The sequence below is a fragment of the Raphanus sativus genome, chromosome 3 (assembly GCF_000801105.2).
Source record: "Raphanus sativus cultivar WK10039 chromosome 3, ASM80110v3, whole genome shotgun sequence".
In the NCBI taxonomy this organism is placed as follows: domain Eukaryota; kingdom Viridiplantae; phylum Streptophyta; class Magnoliopsida; order Brassicales; family Brassicaceae; genus Raphanus; species Raphanus sativus.
Window position 1 is genome coordinate 26,949,569 of NC_079513.1, and position 24,844 is coordinate 26,974,412.

The 24,844-nt window shown below is 39.9% G+C and overlaps 9 protein-coding genes and 1 pseudogene across 12 annotated transcripts in view; 5 read left to right on the plus strand and 5 right to left on the minus strand.

Moving 5' to 3' along the window:
* Nucleotides 1–817: 817 nt before the first annotated feature.
* On the plus strand, nucleotides 818–3,428 carry LOC108844316 (alpha-galactosidase 2). The gene is made up of 14 exons (XM_018617551.2): nucleotides 818–1,082; nucleotides 1,160–1,218; nucleotides 1,298–1,354; nucleotides 1,459–1,493; nucleotides 1,569–1,672; nucleotides 1,770–1,845; nucleotides 1,919–2,043; nucleotides 2,113–2,196; nucleotides 2,289–2,353; nucleotides 2,415–2,497; nucleotides 2,568–2,658; nucleotides 2,737–2,786; nucleotides 2,865–3,005; nucleotides 3,091–3,428. Exons 1-14 carry the CDS (start codon nucleotides 961–963, stop codon nucleotides 3,181–3,183), a joined length of 1,185 nt encoding a protein of 394 aa, XP_018473053.1. The 5' UTR covers nucleotides 818–960; the 3' UTR covers nucleotides 3,184–3,428.
* A 1,183-nt stretch (nucleotides 3,429–4,611) lies between these two features.
* Nucleotides 4,612–5,411, plus strand: LOC108847415 (GEM-like protein 4). Its single transcript, XM_018620659.2, has one exon. The coding sequence runs from the start codon at nucleotides 4,694–4,696 to the stop codon at nucleotides 5,282–5,284; it is 591 nt and encodes a 196-aa protein (XP_018476161.1). The 5' UTR covers nucleotides 4,612–4,693; the 3' UTR covers nucleotides 5,285–5,411.
* A 33-nt stretch (nucleotides 5,412–5,444) lies between these two features.
* On the minus strand, nucleotides 5,445–7,332 carry LOC108847411 (FAD synthetase 2, chloroplastic). The gene is made up of 5 exons (XM_018620652.2): nucleotides 6,963–7,332; nucleotides 6,662–6,714; nucleotides 6,317–6,452; nucleotides 6,060–6,235; nucleotides 5,445–5,978 (listed from the first exon to the last, which is right to left on the minus strand). The coding sequence occupies exons 1-5, from the start codon at nucleotides 7,205–7,207 to the stop codon at nucleotides 5,470–5,472; spliced, it is 1,119 nt and encodes a 372-aa protein (XP_018476154.1). The 5' UTR covers nucleotides 7,208–7,332; the 3' UTR covers nucleotides 5,445–5,469.
* A 746-nt stretch (nucleotides 7,333–8,078) lies between these two features.
* LOC108847414 (protein-S-isoprenylcysteine O-methyltransferase B) lies at nucleotides 8,079–9,550 on the minus strand. Of its 3 annotated transcripts, none has more exons than XM_018620656.2 (2): nucleotides 9,211–9,550; nucleotides 8,079–8,884 (listed from the first exon to the last, which is right to left on the minus strand). In XM_018620656.2, exons 1-2 carry the CDS (start codon nucleotides 9,236–9,238, stop codon nucleotides 8,262–8,264), a joined length of 651 nt encoding a protein of 216 aa, XP_018476158.1. In that variant the 5' UTR covers nucleotides 9,239–9,550; the 3' UTR covers nucleotides 8,079–8,261. The 3 variants fall into 3 exon arrangements, with proteins under 3 accessions (XP_018476158.1, XP_056861463.1, XP_018476159.1); XM_057005483.1 differs by having other exon boundaries at nucleotides 9,297–9,461; XM_018620657.2 differs by having other exon boundaries at nucleotides 9,241–9,447.
* Nucleotides 9,551–9,987: 437 nt separating this feature from the next.
* On the minus strand, nucleotides 9,988–11,296 carry LOC108847413 (transcription factor TCP21). 2 transcript variants are annotated; one of them, XM_018620653.2, is made up of 2 exons: nucleotides 10,521–11,296; nucleotides 9,988–10,370 (listed from the first exon to the last, which is right to left on the minus strand). In XM_018620653.2, exon 1 carries the CDS (start codon nucleotides 11,250–11,252, stop codon nucleotides 10,527–10,529), a length of 726 nt encoding a protein of 241 aa, XP_018476155.1. In that variant the 5' UTR covers nucleotides 11,253–11,296; the 3' UTR covers nucleotides 9,988–10,370; nucleotides 10,521–10,526. The 2 variants fall into 2 exon arrangements, with proteins under 2 accessions (XP_018476155.1, XP_018476156.1); XM_018620654.2 differs by having other exon boundaries at nucleotides 9,988–10,362; nucleotides 10,521–11,295.
* A 799-nt stretch (nucleotides 11,297–12,095) lies between these two features.
* On the plus strand, nucleotides 12,096–14,426 carry LOC130510143 (uncharacterized). The gene has a single exon (XM_057006493.1). It carries the CDS (start codon nucleotides 12,096–12,098, stop codon nucleotides 14,424–14,426), a length of 2,331 nt encoding a protein of 776 aa, XP_056862473.1.
* Nucleotides 14,427–15,930: 1,504 nt separating this feature from the next.
* LOC108847948 (pentatricopeptide repeat-containing protein At5g08305) lies at nucleotides 15,931–17,693 on the plus strand. The gene has a single exon (XM_018621329.2). The coding sequence runs from the start codon at nucleotides 15,980–15,982 to the stop codon at nucleotides 17,606–17,608; it is 1,629 nt and encodes a 542-aa protein (XP_018476831.1). The 5' UTR covers nucleotides 15,931–15,979; the 3' UTR covers nucleotides 17,609–17,693.
* Nucleotides 17,694–17,750: 57 nt separating this feature from the next.
* On the minus strand, nucleotides 17,751–19,868 carry LOC108847949 (succinate--CoA ligase [ADP-forming] subunit alpha-1, mitochondrial). The gene is made up of 7 exons (XM_018621330.2): nucleotides 19,498–19,868; nucleotides 19,185–19,394; nucleotides 18,897–19,067; nucleotides 18,659–18,782; nucleotides 18,391–18,452; nucleotides 18,215–18,296; nucleotides 17,751–18,111 (listed from the first exon to the last, which is right to left on the minus strand). Exons 1-7 carry the CDS (start codon nucleotides 19,750–19,752, stop codon nucleotides 17,969–17,971), a joined length of 1,047 nt encoding a protein of 348 aa, XP_018476832.1. The 5' UTR covers nucleotides 19,753–19,868; the 3' UTR covers nucleotides 17,751–17,968.
* Nucleotides 19,869–20,842: 974 nt separating this feature from the next.
* LOC108844758 (thioredoxin-like protein YLS8) overlaps nucleotides 20,843–24,844 on the minus strand; it is a 46,356-nt gene continuing 42,354 nt past the window's right edge. Inside the window, exons 2-3 of the mRNA XM_057005487.1 lie at nucleotides 21,686–21,836; nucleotides 20,843–21,382 (exon numbers count right to left, since the gene is read on the minus strand). Coding sequence (XP_056861467.1) covers nucleotides 21,074–21,382; nucleotides 21,686–21,805 — 429 coding nt within the window. The 5' untranslated portion in view covers nucleotides 21,806–21,836 and the 3' untranslated portion in view covers nucleotides 20,843–21,073. The remainder of the gene's footprint in view (nucleotides 21,383–21,685; nucleotides 21,837–24,844) is intronic.
* LOC108845654 (porphobilinogen deaminase, chloroplastic-like) lies at nucleotides 21,900–24,667 on the plus strand (annotated as a pseudogene).

Here is a 24,844-nt window from a genome sequence, read left to right on the forward strand (position 1 = left end):
ACATCTTAAACTCCAAACTTTTAACCTACTTAAAAACAGGTTGTGAGATTGTATTTACAGTAGTTGAAGTCTACAAAAATATGTAAAAGTTTGTATATCTCTGGTTTTAGTGATAAGAAAGATGGCTCATCACATGTGAAACATCACAGTTCAAGTAATTCTTTTTTTTTTCTAACTGTAGTTCAAGTAATTCTAGTGGTGTAATTTGACAATTTGTAATATAATGACATAATATCAATAAATATGAATGCATAATGTGTAAAACTATATAGATATAAAAGTGCAAATAGTCGATTGTGTCTACTAGATAGAGTATAGTACGATCACGATGATAAGAAAAACACAACCACTTATTGAAACGCGTGAAGGATTCTGTTTCTATCTTTTGGATCTAAATGGCATTATCACTTAGAACTAATTCATAATTTTTTTTCAAAAAAGAAAAAAAACTAATTCATAACTAAAAGTGAGTCACTTCAAAGATTATTTTTCAGTGCTAAGTACTCCACTCCTTCTGTGCATTGTGGTAACAACATATACTACAGTTCTTGAACAGTTGAGAAAATACGTCTTTTAACACTAACAAGAACTTCTTTTCCTCAATCTCTGTACACTTTTTGCGTCACAACCATAAAATAATAAACAAAGAAAAATATGTATTTTGTATATGAAAAGACAAAAAAATGAAGAGATTCAAAAATGAACCAAATAAAATTAAAAATGGAAAAAAAAAAGAAAACGACCCCCACTTGGTATGGAGACAACTAGGACAGTCACAGTGTTTATGTTCTATATATATATACACACAGATCTCTGGGCTTGATTCCACAGTTCCCACTTTAACATCAACATTCATTACAGAACCCATCTTTGACTTTTCTTGAATCTCTCTCTTTCTCACAGTCTGTTTAGTTATTATAATCATTGAAGGAAACAAAGCAAAGAAACTTTGATCAAGCAATGGCTTTTCTTGGTGTCTTCTTACGGATCTTTACTTTCACTCTGGCTTTGACTCAGCTCGTTGATGGGTTTCAGAGTCGAATGTTGATGAAAAATGGACTTGCTCTCACTCCTCAAATGGGGTTCGATCCTCTTCACTTGTTTCAATTTGCTTGACTCACAAGTTATCTACCTCTTATGGTTGTACTTTCTTTATCAGGTGGAACAGCTGGAATCATTTTCAGTGTAACATCAATGAAACTCTTATCAAACAAACCGGTAAACTACTGATTCAATTATATAGAAAAAGAAAATCTGATGCAAGCAATGATTGACTAATGTCTGAGTTTCTCTGCAGCTGATGCAATGGTTTCAAGTGGTCTCTCTGCAATAGGTTACAAGTACATCAACATAGGTAAAAACAAAAACAAAAAGACAATTTTTGGTGTTTGTTACTCTGTTTTTTTCTCATCTCTCTGTTTTCTTACTATTGTGTCATGTTGTTCTCTGTGTTTATAGATGATTGTTGGGGTGAACTCAAGAGAGATTCTCAGGTTTAAGAAACACCAAAATAATAATTTTTTTTTTATTATTTTCTTACTGAGATGTGTTTATGATGTATTTATCAGGGAAACTTGGTTGCAAAAGCATCGACGTTTCCTTCAGGAATCAAAGCTTTATCAAATTATGTTCATAGCAAAGGGCTTAAGCTTGGAATCTACTCTGATGCTGGGTATATACACAAGAGATTTTTGTTATAAAAACTCAAATCTTGTCAATACATAGTTGATAGTTTCTTAGTTAATCTTCCTATATTTCTGGATTGCTAGGACTCTTACCTGCAGCCAAACCATGCCTGGCTCACTGGGGCATGAAGAACAAGATGCCAAAACATTTGCCTCATGGGTATGTATCTATGTGTGTTACATCTGAAATCAACTTGAAGCTGTGTCTTATTCGTTATAGTGAATCTTGACAGGGCATTGATTACTTGAAGTATGATAACTGCCAAAACACAGGGACAAGTCCAAAAGAAAGATACCCAAAGATGAGCAAAGCTCTGATCAATTCAGGAAGATCCATATTCTTCTCTCTGTGTGAATGGTAAGAACCAATCCATAAGTTAACATGTATTTTTTTTTCAGACAACTGATTATGAGTTGTAAAACGCAGGGGACAAGAGGATCCAGCAACATGGGCAGGAGCCATTGGTAACAGTTGGAGAACAACAGGAGATATTCAAGATAACTGGAAGAGGTTTCTATTCTTTCATGTTTCTTTTGTTGCAATCTTAATGGATCAAGAACATGAAGATGATCGTCTCTTACTTCTTTTTGTTTGGTTATTAGCATGACAATGATAGCAGATCAGAATGATAGATGGGCGTCTTACGCAAGACCAGGATCATGGAACGGTAAATAACTTTGTTTAACTAACAGTTGTGAGTGGAAGTAACATCGGTGAAACTGAAACAGATCCGGACATGCTCGAAGTGGGAAATGGAGGCATGACTAGAGAAGAATACAGATCCCATTTCAGCATATGGGCATTGGCTAAAGTATGATGAACATAGTATGAATGTTTCCTTTACTTAAAAACAAATGTTGGATTGTGTTTGTTTCTTGCAGGCTCCTCTACTGATAGGGTGTGATCTTAGATCGATGGACAAAGTCACTTTTGAGTTGCTTAGCAACAGAGAGGTGGTTGCTGTTAATCAAGGTAACTAGTATCAAAAAAAGTTCTGAAAAGACACTTTAGAAGTAGTAGTAAGTAAGAGCTTCAGCTGTTTATGTTCAGACAAACTTGGGATCCAAGGAAAGAAAATCAAGAAAGAAGGTGATCTTGAGGTATATATACTTCTTTTTAATATATGCATGCACATACCAAACACGAACCAATATGAACACATAAGCATGCACATGCAGGTATGGGCAGGTCCTCTAAGCATGAAACGTGTAGCAGTGATCTTATGGAACAGAGGATCATTGCCTGCAACTATTACGGCTCGATGGGAGGACATTGGGCTTGATTCATCAGCTATTGTTAATGCTCGTGACTTATGGGCGGTAAACTACAATTAAACAAACTTGTTTCCTTACTCTTTACTCACACATGATGAAACCTAATCAATGAAAACTTCGATGAATGCAGCATTCAACACACTCAGGTGTAAGAAAACAAATATCTGCCCTAGTGGAGCCTCATGCCTGCAAAATGTATACTCTCACCAGACGCACAGCATAAGATGATGTTCATCTCCATCTAGAGTCAATCAAGTGAAACTGATAACTAGCAGAATATTTACTGTTGAAACCAAGAAGAGTACAAAAACATCTCGTACTAAATCTATGTATCTACAATGCTTGATATGAAATGCAATTATGCAAGCATCAAAAAATAATCAATCCAAATAACATTTATAGTAAGAAGAATTTGTATTATGGCAAATCACTCATAAAAATCCAGATGTTGGCAAACTTTCATCTGTATATTATATTCCATGACAACAAGATACCACAACCAGGCTTATAGACCTGGAGGATATTAGATATATGAAGTCAAAACAGAGATTCTTACCACCCACATTGAAGTGGTAGATCATCAATAGATTACTCAGCCATTAACAAGTCAATCGCTGTGCCTGTACATGCATTTTCACAGTCAGGAGGTAGCACAACTGTTAAGTCTTGAGGAAATGTTCATAAGTATCACAAGGAAAACTAGCTCAATACATCTAATTAAAGCTAACATACACTTGTTTTCAACAAATATATGATAATAGTTAACTAGTCCAATACATCTAAAACATGCACTTGTTTTCACGCATAAATGATAATAGTTTACTAGTTCAATACATCTAAAGCAAACATATACTAATAGTAGTACACAAAAAAGGTGCAACCGTGTAAAGCATCTGAATCTTGTGTAGATCACATGGGTGACGAATTGATAGAAATCATAGAACGGCAGGTATAGTCTATGGTGGGATCCATTTCAAACCATATTTTCCTTTTGTGTTATATTTTATTAGTTTTCTGACTTTTAGTTACATGAAAATTAATACCTTATCTTAGCAAGATAAAAAAGGTTATATGGCATCTGAAAGTCACGATGCCGACTCAGAAAGCTCCAAAGCCACGACATCCCTTCTCCGTAAGTCAGCGTTATATTATTGTCTTATTTTGTCTGAACATTTATATTTCATGTTCCAAACTAATTACAAAAATGTAATTAACTATTTAAAAATCAATTAGTAAAACTAAGATTCTGCTTAATGAAAACGTTTTAATACGAGTGTTATGGGGAAGAGGATTCTTTACGCTTATGCATGCACACAAGAGATACGTATGTACATGCATTGATGCATGTGATGTATAAGAAAATATACAATACCAAAAAAAAAAGAGTATGCCGTCTTGCCAACTTGTAGTAGGTTAAAAAGCATGTCGGAGTCTAACGTGAGGAGCGTGTGATCTTCTTATTCAAAGCAGCCAAACACGTTAGCTTAATCCTAATCACCAAAAAATATATTCAAACTGAAAAAAAGACTTTTCTTTCATTCTTGCTGAATTGTTGATGACACATTATGACTCATCCTACGCTCAGAAAAGGTTTCAAAAAAGATTCATTATCTTATCTTTTAATTGCCCTATAAATACCATAAGCCTCCACGAAACCATTTCATCAATCAGCTTCATTTTACAAATCACACAACACCAACAAGATCAAGATTACTCTCATTAATCCTCTAAAGATGAACATGATCAGAACTGAGCAACAAGTTATTACTTATCCGGTTGGTTATTTACCTGATCCGGCTTCGAGTAGCAACACAAAATCAGTTCTTAAAAGGAAGAAAACCGATGGTTTCACCAATGGGGACAGAGACCAGAGCAAGCTAAGACAAAAGCTAACCGAAACAGTGAAGAGAAAGCTATCTTTGGGGGCTAGGATTCTTCAGGTGGGAGGTTTAGAGAAGATCTACAAGCGGCTCTTCAGAGTCAACGAAGATGAGAAACTCTTCAAAACTTTCCAGTGTTCCCTGTCCACCACAGCTGGTCCCATCGCAGGCCTTCTCTTCATTTCTTCCAAGAAGATGGCTTTCTGCAGCGAGAGATCGATAAAGGTGGCTTCCCCTCAAGGAGACATGATCAGGGTTCACTACAAAGTGTCAATCCCTTTGTGTAAGATCGAGAGAGTGAACCAGAGTCAGAACACAAAGAAACCGTCACAGAAGTACATGGAAGTAGTCACGGTCGATGGTTTCGACTTCTGGTTCATGGGATTCTTGAGTTACCAGGAAGCTTTCAGATGTCTAGAGAAAGCTCTTTCTCTGAGCTTATGAAGACAGTGAAGAGCAATAGTTAAAAAGTGTCACTGATTGGTCAAAGAATATAGGTCTTAGAAAGTTACTGTACAAAACTTAAATTCTTGTAATATGTGTTTTACGTGAATTCATTTATCTTAGCAAATCTCATTCAATCTTTAAAGAAACAATGAATTGATTACGAACTAATCAAAAAGATTGAATCAACCAAACTCAACACTCAAGAGTTTCAACTCTTGAGACCAATCTGAATTACAGAGTCGTAGCTCCTCTGTTTCTACATGAATACATGATGCATCAACAACTACGCTACACGGAACTGAAGGCTCATCACCACCAGCAAGAACCAAACATGCCTTGTAAACCCCATTTCCAGGAGGAAGATTAAGCACTGATGATCTCGGCACCGAGATCCTTCTTTCGTTCTGCATATCTCCGGTGCTGTTGACTTGCAAGATAAGCCGGTGGGCTCTGCCGAGAAGCTCTGTTACATAGCTCATATCTCCCGCTGCGAGAGCTTGGCGTACACGTGTAGAAGAGACTTGCCCTCTGTCTTTTGAGTCCCCCCCTCCTGAGTTGTTTCTCTTCTCCGAGTCTTGCTTCTTGTCCATCACAGAGCTTATGATGTAAGCACCGATGCCATACTCCTCGCACAATCTCACTAGCTCAGAGGCATCACCCGAAGCTTTATATCCAAATCTATAATTTTCGCCTGCAGAATTTGAGTGTTTCAGCATGGAATGTTACTAAGAGAGAATGAGTTTTTTTGATATCTTTCTAAAAAAAACTTCACCTGCCACAACTCCGCAGACTCTGAGCTCTTTTGATAGCTTCTCCACAAATTCTCGTGGGGTAAGATGCCGCACGCTGGCAAATTCAATCTCGTACTCTACTGGTGCTTTGTTTCCACAGTATGAGTCCCAAGAGGTAAGCACACGTTTGCGATCACATTTGGCCACTATTGGAGCCCTGCTTGTACAGATAAATTTGTAAGTTAGTTACTATGTGATAAGAGCACAATTGATATTAAACAAAGGGGGATGATATTACCTAGGCTCCCAACCGAATACCTCAGCCATTCCAACGAAAGATAATAGATACGGAGTTCCGACTCTGGAAGCTTGAATGGCAAGCTCTCTATGGCCAACATGCAGGGCATCAAACTTCCCTAGAGCAACAATACCTCCTGCCAACATAAGATGTCAAAAAAAAACAGAACATCTAACAACCATCACACAACTTTTGAACATCACTATATGCTAACATCTAATAAGATCTATCGAGTCTCTAGTGTTCGCAGTAGTACACTTAAAGCTAAATATTGCAAAATCCACCATTTTCAAAAACTATATAAGTGTGACCTTTTTACAAGGAAGTAAGAAAGAAAGAAGATACCTGAAACAGGAGTTGACCCATCAGCTGGAAGCTCAGGATTATCTTCTCGCTGGCTTCGGAGGAAGAAAACAAAACAGATAATGAATAAAAAAACAAACAAACAAACAAACTTGTACATCAGTTAGAGAGCAGTAACATAACTTCAAAACATAACTCCTCCCAATCAAGAAACATATGTCTCTACAACCTAAACTGAGAAACTCAAGTTATGTCGCCAAGATGCCAACTTTAGATTTCAAAATCCTCAGCAAAAGAAAGTACCAACATAGCATCTAAGTTTCAAATCGAGTAATTCAATAACCTGAAACAGTTGTGAAGGATAGGCGTTTCGGTGGAAGTCTTGTAGTGAAACCGAGATGAATAAATCATCCGGTGACGCAATCTATGGCTGAGATGACCTCTCGCTATGGCTTGAGAAGGCCTGAGGAAGAACGAAGAGAGCTGAACGATCTTAGCACCGCAAAAAACTAATCCTAATCCGATCGATGAATGGTGATGATGGTAATCGGACAAATGCTGCAAGGCACGTGAGCCTCCGCACAACATGGTCCCCGCCTCGAAATTAACGATCGGCCAAAAGCAAGCTCGCGCTCTCTCTCTCTCGGAGACTCTCCGCCGGAGCTTAGCTTACCTACTACAACTATGGTTTAGGTTTTATGACAAGAACTCTCTAGCTCAGACAGAGTGTTTCGAACACCACCCTAAAACGTAACTCTCTAACTTTGTCAGAATGTTTGAGTGACACCCAGCAATAGACCTGAGCGGTTTCAGTTCGGTTGATTCAGATTTTTGGATTTTAAGGATTAAGCTCATATGTTCGGGATGATTCAGATTTTCGAATTTTCGGTTTGGTTGATTCGAATTCTTAGTTTCATTTGGGTTTTACTGATTATCAAATCGAATTCGGTTTTTCATTCTTTTCAAATTCGGTTCGGATCGAATTGTAACCAATGTTTAAACATCCAAAACTATTTTTTTAAATTTGAAAACTTGACATTTTTTCCAAATATATCAATTATTTATAAATTTAATTAAAATTAGTAAAATTATCTAAATTAACTAAAAGTATTTAAAATAACAAATAAAAAATTACAAAAATCTTAAATACTATAAAATATCTAAAAATTACCTTTATATATATATAATCATTAATATATTTAATTAATTTCGGATATTTCCAAATTCTACTATGGATTTCGGTCTGGTTCGGATTATAATAAAACCATAAAATACTTAGCTTATAAATCTGGTTCAAATATTTTTGTATAACGGTTCGGATCTAGACTCGGTTTTCCAGTTCAAATTTAGGTAGGTATTTCAACTTGGAGTAAAAATGCCCAGACCTACTGAGAGAGCTAACCAAATCCAATAGAACCATGTCAACCCAAATTTTAAAAAAAAACTACAACAAAATTAATCCAAGGCAAAATAAAATAAAATATCAGCTTTAGTTCAGTCATGTATTCAATAACCAAATCATCACCAGTGACAAATACATCAATGTCAAACATGAGTAACATCTCTTTCCATGATTTTCCATGTTTTACAGTAATCAACCAAACCTATAAACGTTAGTTAATAACCGATTCAAACAAATGTTTCAGTTAACAAAAGGAACACCAGAGTGAACCCTCTGCGCATACTCCACATACTCTCTTCCAAAAAACTGCTTCAGGTAATGCTCCTCGTAAGGTATCCTATCCGCAAAGAACTTCCACACCACAACCGCGAACGCGACCACCGAAACAGGGTTACACAGCATCACCTGCGTCCCCACAGACCAGACGAGAAACCCGGAGTAGCTCGGATGCCTCACGATTCGGTACACACCTCGCGTCACGAGACTGTGATGCTCCTCGTGTCGAATCTTTATAAGGTGCGTGAATGACCTGCCAGCCGTGACGATCGCGGTTTTGCGGAGGACTTCGCCGAGGAGAATCATTAGAAGACCGAAGTTGCTGATCCACCGGTGCTGTTTCAGGTTCGGGAAGAGAGTGATCTCGATTAGGTACTCGAGGAGTGAGACTAGCATTGCTAAAACGTAGTGTTTGGTGATCAAGAGCGAGCTTAGAGTTACTCTAGATGGTCCGTGGATGGCTCTGGCGAGAATGTATTCTGATGTGTGGAAGAAGGTTATCGCCAGGAACATTTGTGTTAACTGTCTGGATCCAGTCTCACTAAAGATCTCTGTCATTGATTCTTTACAAGGTTTAACTCTCAGACCTGAAAACAACACAAGAGTTACAGACCAGAGAAGATGTTAACACAACCAATAAAATTCACTAAAGATATCATTAAACCAAAATCTCAAGAACACTAAGCTCAATCAATGTGACAAGTCAACCTTGCCGGTTATTAATTAGCTCAACAGTAGATAACATACTTGTTTTTTCTTTTGTACAATGTTCTCCTTCACACTAAACTGCGATCTTCATTTATGATATGCTTCCAAGATACAGTTTTTACATGAAAAAAGGAAGATCTAGTACAAGGATTTTACGACTAATTGTATAATAATTGAATACTTATGGGTTTTCTAGAGCACGAACCCAAAATAACAACGAGGATCTGAGACATACCCACTTGAAATTGACTGAGAAATGCGAGAAATTTGAAGGAGAGGAGAAAAGTTTACACTTGAAACCGCCCTTTATTCTTTGCTTGGGACAATAATCAAAGGGGTAACCTTTCTAAACACAGAGAAATCCCTTCTGTTCGATTTGTGATACGGAGATTAGAGAGCTTCCGGTCAAAAAAGCACGTTGAAGGACCAAAGGCTTCGTAAAGGGTTACCGGTTCTCTCACGGTTTAATCAGAATTCATCGGTTTATATTGGCATATATAAATCGTGGTTTTGCATAACCAATCGTTCGGTTTGTTCCGGTTCAGATCAGTAGAATAATTAGATTACAAACAAACATGGGAGACAGAACAGTACAGAGCCATAAAACCTTTCCCTAAAAAGCTTTGGCTCCTAATCCTTCTCCATCTTCTTAACCCTCATGAGTTCCTGGCTTTTTTCTCCTCCAAATTATAAATGACTTGGTTACGCATTTTAAATTTTCTGATCTCTTGTAGACAATGTTTTGGGATTATTCTCTTCCTCTTTACCTTTACTAGTGAAACTGTTGTACCAATGAGTTTTCAGTCCAAGGCATCCATCGTTCTTTAATGGGGTCGAACTGATCAAGGAGAACCGGTTGTATGTTCGGTCTAGAACATTAACAACGTTCCTGTTTTTTTCTTTTTCAATTATTTCCTTTTCTAAAAAATGTTTGATAATCATTTTCAGTTATACAAAATACTACAGAAGTTATACTAAAATGAGAGCAAGCACAAATTTACTACCATACATCAAATAATAAAAAATATTCAAATAGTCAAGGAATACACAAGAGCTTGACATATACACCTTTTTGTTTTTCTTTTTACCTTCAATTCTCCCATTCATACAAGTCACCAGAAACATTCAGAATTACAATCCTTTTACCGGTGGTAAGAGAGATCAATATTCAATAGTTCCTGTGGGCTCAACTTCACTGACGAGAAACATAAAAAAAGAAATCATGTACAGACGTACAAAGAGCTTTTTGCTGTCCATTTATGGCGTTTTTTAGTAACAACAAATCAATCGGTCGACCTCATTGCCTCCTTCTATATTACTCTCCTTGACAAATTTTGACACCAAATATTCTTAAACCCTGAAACCCTAAGCAATAAGCTAAAAATTAACTAAAACTTGAGCAAAAAAAACACACACAAATTAAGTACTTATATTAACCATTATAGAAGACATAAACACATGACTATTCTATACATACCCAAGTATTCCTAATCAAAAGAGCACAAAAGGCCAGACCTTATTTCAACGTGAGTCATTCCCTTCCCTCCGACCCGACCCGGTATTCCCACCCGACAAAGAAGCTAGCAAATTAAGATGATGACCCGGAAGGTAGTTCCCAACTCTAGCTGCTGAAGCCTCTCCCATTGCAGTAGCAGCTGAAGCTTGTTGTTGTTGTTGTTGTTGTTGCTGGTGTCGGACGAATAAAGTGGCTGGTTGCTGCTGCTGTGCAAACAACATCTCAGACGGAGCTCCGGCAAAACTCCATACTTGTCCGAAATCAGGTCTCGCTGGAACCGCCCAAAACCCACCACCACTCACTAACGAAGCCCCCATTGTATGTCCAACTGTCAACCCTCCTCCTCCTCCTAATCCAGCGCCGACTTCTCCCTCCCCCTCTCTCACGCCTCGTTTCCCGAGTGTGAAGGAGGAGGAAGTGGAGAGAGAAGAGGTGGAGAAACTCGCCGGAGTCGTGCCTGTTCCCGTGGCGGCTATGATAGAAGGCTCGGCTTGACGGAGGAGCCACTCTATGGTCTGACCGTCTGATTTGTGACCTAACTCTCTAGTCAACTGGAAGACTCGAGCTGCGCATATTATTGGCATACGAATCCGTCTCCCTCTCCCGTCGACTTTGCTATGTCGATCCTTAGGCGGTGGCTTCTTCACGGCGTTAAGAGTTCCTTTGTTAACAGCTGACGACGTCTGCTCCACTATAACGCCGTTAGGCACTGATCCGTCGTTGCTCGTCATGTAGTGTTGTCGGAAGAGAGAATTTTGCGGTAATGATTTAAAGAGTAGCTATAGCAAGAAGCTGGTGGAGACAGGAAGTAGGGCACATGGCTGGTGGTGGGTCCCCACACAGCTCACTTACGCGAAGTTTTTTTTTTCTTTTGTCCCCGGACGCGTTTAGGCTTACGCGCTTGACTCCGGTGTTGACTGTAGAGTAGGGACCACGGTCAGGCATGATAAAGTATTAGGGTTAGACTGTGGGTCCCATATACATTTGGTTGTCGGAATTACAGGCGATGGTTAATCAAGAGTACTTAATTAAGGGTCATTTGGATTGATTCATGGTATCAGTATGGAGCAAATCATGTGGTTAAGTTTGCAAACTTGTTTCCAATTTACTGTATCAGCGATAGTTGAAAAGTTGTGCTAAAACGATAGGTCGCCGAGAGGGCCCATGGAGACAGAAGTGGGATAAGAGACAATCAATGACGTAATTATTTGGTGAGTCGACTTTACACCTACACTGATTACGATACGTAATTTTGATTATTTATATAATTAATTATGTATATCTGCTAGTAATTTTAGATCACTCTGCCTTTTGTGTTTCTAGTATAGATGGGCTCCAATAAAATGACAAGTACGCACTTTCTGACAATGGTTATTGTTTTGAGAATTTTACAACCATTCCGATTCGACGATCCCCATAATACGAAGCATCTACTACTTCATGTTTGAATGATTAGTTATCGCTTATCGGTTAGCTGGATAAATGCATCTATAGTTTGTAAAGTTTAGACACTAATTATTGGTAATGATCATCCAATCATCTTAAAATCATCCAAGGCTGAGAAAAGAGTGGCGATGGCGGTGAAGACTGACATGAGCAAAGCATACGATCGCCTCGAATGGAACTTCATATCCACTGTGCTTGAGAGGCTGGGCTTCCATCCTATTTGGATTGGATTGATCATGCAGTGCATCTCATCTGTTACATATTCCTTCCTTATCAACGGTTCGCCTAGAGGAAGTGTTATACCGAGCCGAGGGATCCGCCAAGGCGACCCCCTCTCCCCCTACATATTCATACTATGTAGTGAGGTGCTCTCGGGTCTTTGTAACAGATCACAAGAGGAAGGACGCATCCAAGGAATTCAGGTGGCAAGGGGGAGTCCCCGAATTAACCACCTTCTATTTGCGGATGATACTATGTTCTTCTTAAGTGCTAGTAGGGAATCCACAACTGCACTCAAGGCGATTTTAGACAGATATGAAGAAGCGTCGGGACAATCCATCAACAAGGATAAGTCCTCCATAACTTTTTCCCGTAAGGCGCCAACCGAACTCAAGCAGAGAGTGCACAACGAGTTACAAATATTGAAGGAGGGAGGAGTTGGAAAGTATCTAGGGTTACCGGAACACTTTGGTAGGCGAAAGAGGGATCTCTTTGCATCAATAGTGGACCGGATTAAGCAAAAGGCGAGTAGCTGGTCCAATCGGCACCTATCAACCGCGGGAAAACTTGTGATGCTTCAAAGTGTACTCACCCCGGTCCCTTCACACGCGATGACATGTTTTGAGCTTCCCGTGTCACTGTGTAAACGCATTCAATCTGCGTTCACACGATTCTGGTGGGACGGGGGAAATGGAAAACGAAAGATGGCATGGATCTCTTGGGAGAAGCTGACATTGCCAAAAGATAGTGGAGGGCTGGGCTTTCGAGATGTGCAGGCTTTTAACGAAGCTTTTCTCGCAAAGATCAGTGTCCGCTTGATTGAAAATCCAGAGGGATTATTAGGACGAACACTGTTGAGTAAATACTGCCCAGATGGGGATTTACTAAGATGCAAAAAGCCGAGTGGAAGCTCTCACGGATGGAACAGCATATTGGTAGGGAGAGATCTCCTATTGAAAAAACTGGGTTGGGTAATTGGCGATGGCTCTAAGATTAAGATATGGGAGGATGCTTGGCTGAGCCTTGATGAACCGCAAAGACCTATAGGACCTCCGACATCGAATACAATGAATCTAGTGGTGAAGGATCTTATTCATCCTGAGACGGGACAGTGGAATCGGGAGCTCATTCAAGAGGTCTTGCCGTTCCAGGAACAGCAGATTCTGCTGCTGCAGCCTAGCACTAAGGGAGCTACAGATGCGCTAAAATGGCTAGGTACAAAAGATGGAAACTACACTGTCAAGTCTGGTTACCATGCTGCTATGGCAGAGAGCAAAGAGGCAATCCTAGAGGACGAACCAACACAGGAGTTTGACTGGAAACCTACAGTTTGGAACCTCAAGCTAGCCCCTAAAGTCAAAATGTTTACCTGGAAGAGCTTAAAAGGAATCATCCCGGTGGGTGAAAGACTACTGGCACGCCACATTGCCGTCGATCCGAGATGTAAGCGATGCGGAAGCTTGGAATCTATCAATCATCTTCTCTTTCACTGCCCTTTTGCTCGAGAGGTGTGGAGCCGCTCCCCTCTTGACGAAAGCTTTGACATTAGCGGATTGACAGATTTACGAGCTGATTGGACAGAGTTACATGCTTGTAAATCCCTCCCCCCTGCAGGTATCACTACCACCCCGTTGGTCCCATGGATCATGTGGTTCCTTTGGAAAGCACGGAACAAGTTTGTCTTTGAGAATTATGCTGGGAATCCGGCGGATTTACTATCGCAGGCTATCGCAGCAGCGAGAGAATGGGAGGAGTCGCAAGTGATTGCCGTGAAAAGCACTCTCTTTAATCTCCCAGTTCAACACGAGCAAGTGGAGGCGGTGGCTCAGACGGACGCTGCTTGGAGAGAGAATTCTCAGATCGCAGGGTTGGGATGGATAATCAAAAGCTCAGAACAGAGTAAGGAAGATGCAAGGGGAGTAGGCTTTATCCCCTCCTCGCTGATAGCCGAAGGATTAGCTCTGAGAGAGGCCATCGACACCTGTAGGGCCATGGGGCTGAAAGAAGTGCGTTTTGAATCGGATTCGGCGCAGTTGATTAAAGCGATCAATGGAAAAAGGCCGTCACTGGATCTCTATGGCATAGTGGAGGATATCTTATCAATGGCGAAAGACTTTGAGATCGCTGTGTTTATTTGGATTTCCCGTTTAAAAAACGCTGAGGCGGATGTATTAGCGAAGAACGCTTTAAATGTGTTTGAACAAGAGGTGGTTGGTGAGTTTATTCCCCCACCGGTTTAATTAAATGAATGGAAGAAGTTATTTCGTGACAAAAAAAAAAAGATCATCCAATTACCAAAAGTGAACGCTATCTTTTGTATATACTATTCCCTCTGTTCCTAAATACTTGATGTTATGGATGATGGCACAAGACTTAAGGAACGTATTTTTATCTTAAAAAGTAGCATTGAAAAAAAAATTAAAACTAATCCAACCAATCATCAAAAATATTATAAGACTCTATTGGTCACACATCTTTCAATAAAGCTATAACTAATATAAAAATATCAAAACATCATCTATTTTGAAACATTCAAAACTCTCCAAAACATCATCTAATTTGGAACGGAGGGATTACAATATAGTCGCACGAATCATTTGACAATTGTCAAATGTGATAAACAGCTGGAGCCCATTCTCATTTATTTGTTTTAAAAATTAATACTATAATTATAGGGTGTGTACCAAAATAAAAGAAAGTGACACTTCTGACAAAAGAAGAATCAACTCGTGTTTCATACATACAAGAATCTTTTCCTGGTTTTCACTTGGCGATGCCTTCTTAGATTTTCCTCACTCATCCAACCAATGAGAACGATCCACGTCATCTTATGTTGAGGATAAGGATCGTTTTATCTTCTCTTTTGCTGAAATTTTAGCAAACTGCGATTGTGGATAAAAACCCTTTTTTGGGGGTTCCCTTCACGGTAACATGGATTAGACTTTTGGTTATGCTTGTGGTTTATTGTCATTTTTAAAGTGTACCACCAGACGTCTTGCAATTGACCACAGAGGCTGCTCTCGTGCATGCATCAAACAAATGTTTTGATTAGAAACTAAATTGTCTATATAGCGGTTAATAGTGACATGTCAGCTTGACACGGCCAAAACTGGTGCAAAGGGACAAAGTTATAAAAAGATTTGTGATTATATAGCATGTTCCTAATCGAATATCCATTTCCTATTCTTCGAGAGTTGTGATAAGTCTACCATAGCACATACCATTGTGATTAGTCTATGCGGGTTTTAGTGGATTGTAGCCGTATATACATACCAGCTACAATCTTTGAGTTGATTAGCTAGACAGTTAAATAGAATGATTGTTGAGTGTAGAAATTTTATAGTTTAATCAAGTTTGGATCCTATTAAGACATGTCATTCCTAAGCAAAATCTATTTTTTTTTGTAAGAATATAAAGTCTATAACAATGGTCAAGAATCTCCGAATCAACTCAACATTCCAGGAACTAGCTAGTCACTATCAGTATATATCTCCATGGAGCAGCAAACACAAGGATTGAACAAGTTAACTCTAAACTAAAGACCAATACACTAGGAACAGGGAATTCGTTTCTAAATAATCCGAAATGTTCCGAGAAAATGGGAAATCATATTTGACACTTTATGGTGATGAAATTGTTCAATTTTTAAGATGTTGGGGGATTATTTAAGAGATTAAAAAGGTAAACGGGTCATTTTGTATATCTTAAAGACCTCAGGGGCTTCATTTACAATTGTTTGAAAAACGCGCCTTAAACCGATTCGAGCGTAACGAAGATCGAAACGAGGGAGTGAATGTTGAAGTCATCATCACCACCGTCGTCTCTCTTCGCGAAGAACTCGATTCTTCTTCACCGACGATGGAAGACAATGTCAGATCTCATCAAAACGCACGCCCTTCTGATCACACTCGGTCTCTCCGAGGAAGAGCCTTTCCCTTCCCGCGCTCTCTCCTTCTCCGCTCTCTCTTCCTCCCCAGGCGGCGCCGATTACGCTTACAGATTCTTGACGAGATTGTCAAACCCTCCGAAATTCAGCTGGAACTTCGTGATACGAGGCTTCTCCGATAATAGGAAAAAACCCGAGAAGACGATCCGTGCTTATATCCAGATGCTGAGAAACGGGTTCTCGCCGGATCATATGACGTATCCGTTTCTCCTGAAATCGACTTCTCGTCTATTGGACGAGAGACTCGGCGGGTCGTTGCATTCATCCGTATTGAAAAACGGGTTGGTCTGGGATTTGTATATATGTAACTCTCTTATTCACATGTACGGTTCGTTTCGAGATAGCGTTTCCGCTCGCAAGGTGTTCGATGAAATGCCTGACAAGAATTTGGTGACCTGGAACTCGATCCTGGACGGGTACGCGAAGTGCGGGGACGTTGTTTCCGCGAGAAAGGTGTTCGATCAAATGACTGAGAGAGATGTCGTGTCTTGGAGCTCTATGGTGGATGGGTATGTGAAGAGCGGGGAGTATAACGAAGCTCTTGGAGTGTTTGATGAGATGATGAGAGTGAGTAACGGGAAGGCTAATGAGGTTACTATGGTTAGCGTCTTGTGCGCTTGTGCTCACTTGGGTGCGTTAAACCGAGGAAAGGCGGTGCATCGGTATATACTGGATAAGCATTTGCCTTTGACAGTTATGTTGCGGACGTCTCTTATCGATATGTATGCGAAATGCGGGTCGATAGGAGACGCTTGGGGGGTGTTCTGTGGAGCAAACGTTGAGGAGACGGATGTGTTGATGTGGAATGCTGTGATTGGAGGGCTTGCGAGTCACGGTTTCATAAGAGAGTCGCTCCAGTTGTTTCACAAGATGCAAGAATCGGAGTTTGAACCTGACGAGATTACATTCCTGTGCTTGCTCGCTGCTTGTTCCCATGGCGGATTAGTGAGAGAAGCTTGGCATTTGTTTAAGAGTCTCAAGAAAAGCGGAGCAGAACCGAAGAGCGAGCATTACGCTTGTATGGTCGACGTGCTTTCCCGTGCTGGTCTAGTTAAAGACGCGTACGGTTTTATATCCGAAATGCCGATGGAACCCACCGGTTCGATGTTGGGTGCTTTGGTTAACGGGTGTATTAACCATGGAAACTGGGAGCTTGCGGAAACAGTTGGAAAGAGGCTTGTAGAGCTGCAACCGGATAACGATGGACGATATGTCGGGTTAGCTAACGTTTATGCGGTAAACCAGCGGTTTGGCGCGGCTCGATCTATGAGAGAAGCAATGGAGAAGAGAGGAGTGAAGAAAGTTGCAGGACACAGTATAATTGAATTGAATGGAACACCGCATAGGTTCATAGCTCATGACAAAATGCATTTAGACAGTGAGAAGATCTACGCAGCGTTACATCTGGTTAGTATTTGGATGGATCTCGATGTCGACGATGACGTTAATGAGAACTATAATTGTATTTCTTCTTAATCATATACCATTAACTATTTAGTAGGAGGGGCTTATCATTCAGTAAAATTTTTTATTACTCAATATATATAAAGAATCACCCACTCTTGTTTCTTGTAGTGCAAGTTATCATTTGACAAAGGTCTAATATAATATTTTGTAATGAAATTGCAAAACAATTTCGATTTATTCAACCCAGCATGTGAACAAAAGCTGTTTTTATCTTCTCATTGTCGAATATTCTGATTATCATCGAATTGGAAAAACAACCCCAAAAGAATGTTCATCCTTCCCATCAACGGCTAGGAATTAAGGTTTTTTTTTTGTTTTCTTCTTGAATGTTTCATGAAGAAGGGAAAAAAACGTGAGCGAAACTCAACTTCACTGCTTCAAAAGACCTCTTTCTTTAAAGAGATCATACATTGCCGCTCCAATCTTGGCAGGAGATTCAACAACCTTCACTCCTGCATCGTTTAAACTCTTGATCTTGTCCTGAGCTGTCCCTTTGCCACCGGAAACAATGGCTGCAACAAAACAAAAAAAAATCAGAGAAGTAAATGAGAGCAACGAACCAAAAGTAGTAAGATCCTGTTTTGGGCGTTAGATAGCTTTGCTTATGAAAATTACCTCCTGCATGACCCATTCGACGACCCGGTGGTGCAGTGAGTCCAGCAATGAAAGCAACAACAGGCTTCTCAGTACCACTTGCCTGTTTATAATCATCAAACAACAAAAAGTTGAGTTGCAAACAGATAGACCGACCAAAGTGAAAGTGAAAGAGATTCGCAGTTGGGTTATATTACCTTTATCAAAGCTGCAGCATCTTCTTCTGCAGTGCCTCCTATTTCTCCAATGAGAACGATACCTGAAACAGCCACCTGTCTCTACTAAGTTTCCATCTTTAAGGGAAAATCTTTCACTTGAGCTACTAACTACACTAAGAAAACCCCACTAAAACACTAAGGGCATCGAAGCAATGAATCTTGCTAAAGTGATAGGTGAGCACGTGGCTGTTAGATCATAATGTTAACTTGAAACAGATAAGTTAACCATGAGTTTCGGAAACATTACCTTCCGTCTGAGGATCAACAAAGAACTTCTCCAAGCAGTCAACAAAGTTTGTCCCGTTGAAAGGATCTCCACCGATTCCTACACAAGTAGATTGGCCTAGACCAACTGCAGTTGTTTGGAAAACCTGCATGGGAAGTACAAAACGAAAGCAACAATTAGAAATCTTCAAAGAATATGGTCCAAGATGGAGTGAGAGAGAGAGAGAGAGAGAACAAAAAAATTAAGAAGAGAAGCTTACAGCTTCATAAGTCAAGGTCCCAGAACGAGAGACAATCCCAATCTTGCCAGGCTTGTGGATGTATCCCGGCATAATCCCAATCTTGCATTCACCAGGCTTGATAATCCCGGGGCAGTTGGGACCAATCAGCCTGGTTTTCGATTGACTGTTAAGAGCATGCTTTACACGTACCTTAAGAAACATCACAAAGAGAATTAGAAAGAGCCAGAAACCACATGAGAGTGAGTATCCTCCATCCAAGCCTCTATCTATGTAAAACTTATGATGATGCAATTGATAAATATTTACCATGTCATGTTGAGGGATTCCTTCGGTGATGCAAACAACAAGATCCAACTCAGCCTGTATACCTTCCATAATAGCAGCAGCCGCGAAAGGCGCGGGAACGTAAATGACAGAGGCATTGGCTTTGGTCTCAGCCTTGGCTTCAGCAACAGAGTTGAAAACAGGGAGACCTAAGTGCTCTGTTCCACCCTTCTTCGGTGTCACTCCCGCCACCTATTATTACAGAACAAACAATATTAGCATAAAGTCACAACCTTTAAATCAAAACCGTCAACAATGTCATCGAAAACGTTTAAAGGTGAAGACTTTGTTTTACCATGTTGGTGCCGTACTCAATGGCTTGTTCGGTGTGGAAAGTCCCGTTCTTTCCGGTGATGCCTTGACACATGACTCGTGTGTTCTTGTCAACGAACACAGCCGCGGGAGGATCCGACGACGCGAAGGAGCGAGATTGGGTCAACGACGAACTGAGAGGAGTCGCCTGGCATGAGGACGGGAAAACGTCGCTCGAGCAACGGCGAGCTTTTGACGACAGAGATCCGATTAGCCTCCTCGCGACTTGTCTAGACATGATTTGTGCCCCTTCGATCTGAATTTAGCCCTAAACTGTGTGTGTGAAGGAAGAAGGCGAAATCGGAAATGAGAGCAAAAGAAATGTCAGCGAGCGAAGGTTCTTTTGAAGAATCAGACAGCCGATCAAAAGCCGACAAAGAAAAAAAGGCTTCTTCAGTTTAAGGCTCTACACTTGTCTGGAAATTTAGCCCAAACCCAATCTTGTCTGAAAATTTTAGCCCAAAATCAATCTTTCTAGATTATGGCCCATGGTTAATACTATTTCGTTCTAAATTTTTGCTACTCTGAACCAAGTTTTGATTAAAATAATATTAACTCTGAAAAGGATAAATATAAATAGTTATGAATGAAAATAAAATAGCGAATTTGGATATATTTATTTCTAGCTTTCATAGGCCATCAAAAATAAATTCAGCTTTTTATTAAGATATGTGTGTGTGTGAGCTGCGGATATATATATATGTGTGTGTGTGAGCTGCGGATGATGGGGAGGTGAAAAATCCGAATTTAACTTGTTCAATACATCTAAAGCTAACATGCACTAATAGCAGTACACTAGAAAAAGGTGCAAAGCATTTGCATGCTGTGTACATTGATAGAATCATAGAACGACAGGTATAGTAGCCTTTTTAAATATAAAAATATCTTATCTTAGCAAAGATATTAAAAAATGGTTATGGCGCATCAGAAAGTCACAATGCCAACTCAGAAAGCTCTTTTCTGTGTTATTAATGGAAACTTCTCGGCGCAGGAACGCTCTCTGTTGGTTCTGGTCCACCTAATATAATGTCAAGAGCATCTTCATCCATTAGGACAGAGTGCACACTGCACAACAATAATAAAAGGGGAAAAGGTAGAAACTACAAAATCATCAAATTGAACACACTAACCTTGTTCCAGAAACAAAATCTGATGTATGGATGAGGTTCTGATTTATGAAATTTAGTCATATCTTTGTTGAACCACTTTTTCTCTCTGAAACATCTATTTTAAATTTTTTAACGGAATAAAATATGTTTTCAAAAGTTCAAAATTTTCTCAGCTTGAATTAATCGAACATATGTAGGAAGATCAAGAACCTTATACTATACACGTTAAACATAAACACATTCATTTCGGCTATTCATGTTTGAAGCAACTGCATACATTATAAATGGCCAAACAGCCGAAAAGAGTAAGCATCACAAATCATATCAAAGCATACCTGCAACAAGTTCATAGGATATTTCACCTTGACCAGAACAACTCTAACATGGAAAGAGTTTTGATCCAATGTTTTTTTTAACATACTCCAACGGGCAACGTGTTGGAAAGACCGATTAGTAGCGGTATTTGGTGGAGTAATCTTTTGGAGCAATCACGAGCCCACGACCTTTCCTTGCACCACGGAAGACGGTCTCGATGATATCGATAAACTCTTGCTTGTCCTTCATAGCCCAGTTGATCTTGTTGTTGTTACCAGTTCCAAGATCGATCATAATGTGTTTGTTCCTAAAGAAGAACATAACCGTCGAAGGATCGTAGAGCTCGTACATGGTGTTGAAGTCTGGAACCTCAGTTATGTCCACCAGATATATAACCGCAAAGTTCTTTATCGTCTCAGCAACTGACGCCAGCACCTCATCCATCTAACAAAAAAACAAAAAAAAATCAAAAATCAATTAATCAGACCACGACACGAACACAACAACAAAAAACCCTAGTGCCTTAAAAAAATTCCTGCTAACCAAACAAAATGCAAACAAATCAGACAACAACACGAACACACAAACAAAACCCTAATTCACACCTGTTCCGAGCTAAGACAGCACACTAATGGCTTAAGCAATCGAAGCAAAAGGTCGTGACTTTATAGTGATTCGAAGCTAAGTAATCTAAATCTAATCTAAACAGAGAGAATCAAATTCAAAAGATGGAAGAAACATACATACCTGCATACAGGTTTCATCCCAATCATGGCCGAAACGTATGACCACGAGACGCTCTTCCTCAGCTAGAATCGCTTGATCAACAGCCCAGCCGGAATGCAAGTGCGGTAGAAGATACGACATCGTTTCGTCTCTCTCTCTCTAGAAACGATTTTTGATTCGTTTCAATTTTACACTATTTTTCCTTACCTCGTGGCGTAATCTTTTATCAACGACGATGACCGACTATCATGGCCTGACCCGACCTGACGTTAGCTTAACTAGGCCCAACGTTACTCTTAGGCCCAGTAAGAGTAAGTTCACAAGATTGATAAATGGACTGTGGAAAAGGTGGTTCCTTACTCTCATAATAGATTCGTAAGTTGGGCCTAGGCCCATGAGATAGTTAACGTTCGCGCCAATAAATATGAGTCAACGAGATTTGAAAAATGGACGGTGGAAAAGGTCATAGAACACGAAACTATTGTATGGGATGATACAGTAGACGATTACGTTCGGTAAAATCTAACTATCCTATCCAAAATCTCGAAGAAGAAGAAGAAGCTGATCAATTCCATTTTTGAAGTTTTTTTCCCTCTAAATCTCTACTCATCAATATCTCTACTTCGTCCTCTTTCCATCAACCTCACAAACTCTCTCTCTTGCGTCGTCAACCCTCTTCCCCGGTCAACTCTGTCTCCGTTATCGGATTCTCGCTTCCGCGGATCACCTCTCCGTCTTTAGATAAATGTCCCCGGAAACGGAGCTTTTTTGGCGTTGTTAGAGCTTGTGTTGCTGTGGAAGAGAAGACACGATCTGCTATCATCAGAATTGGCACAAGGGGAAGGTGAAAGTTTCTATCTTTATTGCTTGCTTCCCGGGTGGTTCACTGACTCTGTTCTGAGTTTATGAACGCTTGAAATTGTAATGGGTTTGCCTTGGCTCTGTTTCAAAGTCTCGATTTTTTATCAGTCCTCTGTTTGGATCAGCTTCCTGGGGTTTGAGTGAGTTGTAGTTAGTGGACAATGACATTGTCAATCACTTGGCGTGTTATGCCAAGCTCTGCTTTTGTTCTTGTGTTTCTAGTAGCCGAATACAATTAGAATTGGCACAAGGGGAAGGTCAAAGTTCTCTCCTTTTATACTTCTAGTGTGGTTCATTGGTCTGTTCTGAGTCTATGACCGTTTGACTGCTAATGGGTCTGCCTTGGTTTCCTTAATTCTGATCCAAAGACTAGATTTTGATCAGTCCTCTGTTTTGGATCAGCTTCTTGGGGTTTGAGTGAGTTGTGTAGTGGACAATGTCAATCACTTGGCGTGTTTATGTACATGTTTGGATGGTTTAGAGATGAAATGTGGTGTTAATCTCTGCATTGTTTCTGTTTCTTCTATTTTTGTATTTAGTGGTGGATTGAGTTTAGCTCTGAGGTGATTAGTATTGTGATTAGAGATGAAAAATGTGGTGGATTAGTATTGTGATTAGCATTGCATTACTGGTGGATTGAGTTTAAGCTCTGATGTGATTTAGTATTGTGATTAGAGATGAAAAATGTGGTGGATTAGTATTGCATTAATGATGGATTGAGTTTAGCTTCTGATGCGTCTTTGTCATCTTTGTTTTTTTTGTCTGCTTATATACTCTCTCTCACTATGTAGGACAGTCCACTAGCACTTGCTCAAGCCTACGAGACACGAGTCAAGCTCCAAGCAAAACACCCGGAGCTAACTGAAGACGGAGCTATTCACATAGAGATCATCAAAACAACCGGTGACAAGATTCTCTCTCAGCCGCTGGCTGATATAGGTGGGAAAGGGCTTTTCACCAAAGAGATAGACGAGGCGTTGATAAACGGTCATATAGACATAGCTGTGCATTCGATGAAGGATGTCCCTACTTATCTCCCCGAGAAGACGATTCTGCCGTGTAACCTTGTGTGTGAGGATGTCAGAGACGCGTTTATCTGTCTGACTGCAGCCTCGTTAGCTGAGCTTCCAGCTGGAAGCGTTGTGGGAACAGCTTCTCTCAGGAGAAAGTCTCAGTTACTCCACAAGTATCCTTCATTAGCTGTAAGTTTTCACTGGTGAAGGGACTGATGTTTCCTTGTTTTGTTGTTTCTTAAGGCTTCATTGTTCTCTGCAGGTTGAAGAGAACTTTAGAGGGAATGTGCAGACAAGACTATCGAAGCTTCAAGGAGGGAAAGTCAACGCAACTCTATTGGCATTAGCTGGTCTCAAGAGATTGAGTATGACAGAGAACGTTGAATCAGTCTTGTCTCTTGATGAAATGCTTCCAGCTGTTGCTCAAGGAGCAATAGGAATTGCCTGCAGAACAGATGATGATAAAATGGTAATGTCAAGCTCTCTGATGATGTTTACTTTCAATGGGACCTTTGGATTATGACTTGTTTTACATATGTAGGCAAGTTACTTGGCCTCACTTAACCACGAGGAGACAAGGCTAGCGGTTGCATGCGAGAGATCGTTTCTTGAGACGCTGGATGGCTCGTGCCGTACTCCTATTGCTGGATATGCTGCCAAGGACTAAGAAGGCAACTGCTATTTCAGAGGGTTGGTTGCTTCCCCTGACGGTTCTCGAGGTATGAAAACATTCGTTATACATTCTCATATGAGAAACCATCATTCGTTTCTTATCTGTTTTAAAAAAAATTGGTGACAGTTCTTGAGACCTCAAGAAAAGGTCCGTATGTGTTCGAAGACATGGTCAAGATGGGAAGAGACGCTGGGCAAGAGCTGCTTTCTCGTGCTGATCCTGGCTTCTTCGGAAACTAAGCATTCAGAGAAGAAGGGATGTGATATGGACAGTGTCTAGGGTTTAGGAGTGTTTCCAACGTCATAGATCCCTTTTCTTCCACCTTAATTTGTTGTAACTTTTCAGAGAAAGATAACCTTGTTGAAGATAACATTGTTGTATTGATTGTTTGTATTTAGATTACATTCTCTTGCAATTGTACCGTTTTTATCTATAGAGAACCAAAAAAACAGAGATTTTTGCACCAGCATTGAAAGGTCAATACTAGATTCCTAATATTCTCTCAGTTTTATTTTAATTTTGTTGTATGATAAATTTTTCATTTTAAAATAAGTGTCCTCAAAATTTATAAACTTTAATGTTATCTGATTTTTTATATCTTTCAGCTTATTTTTCTATTCGTTAATATATGAT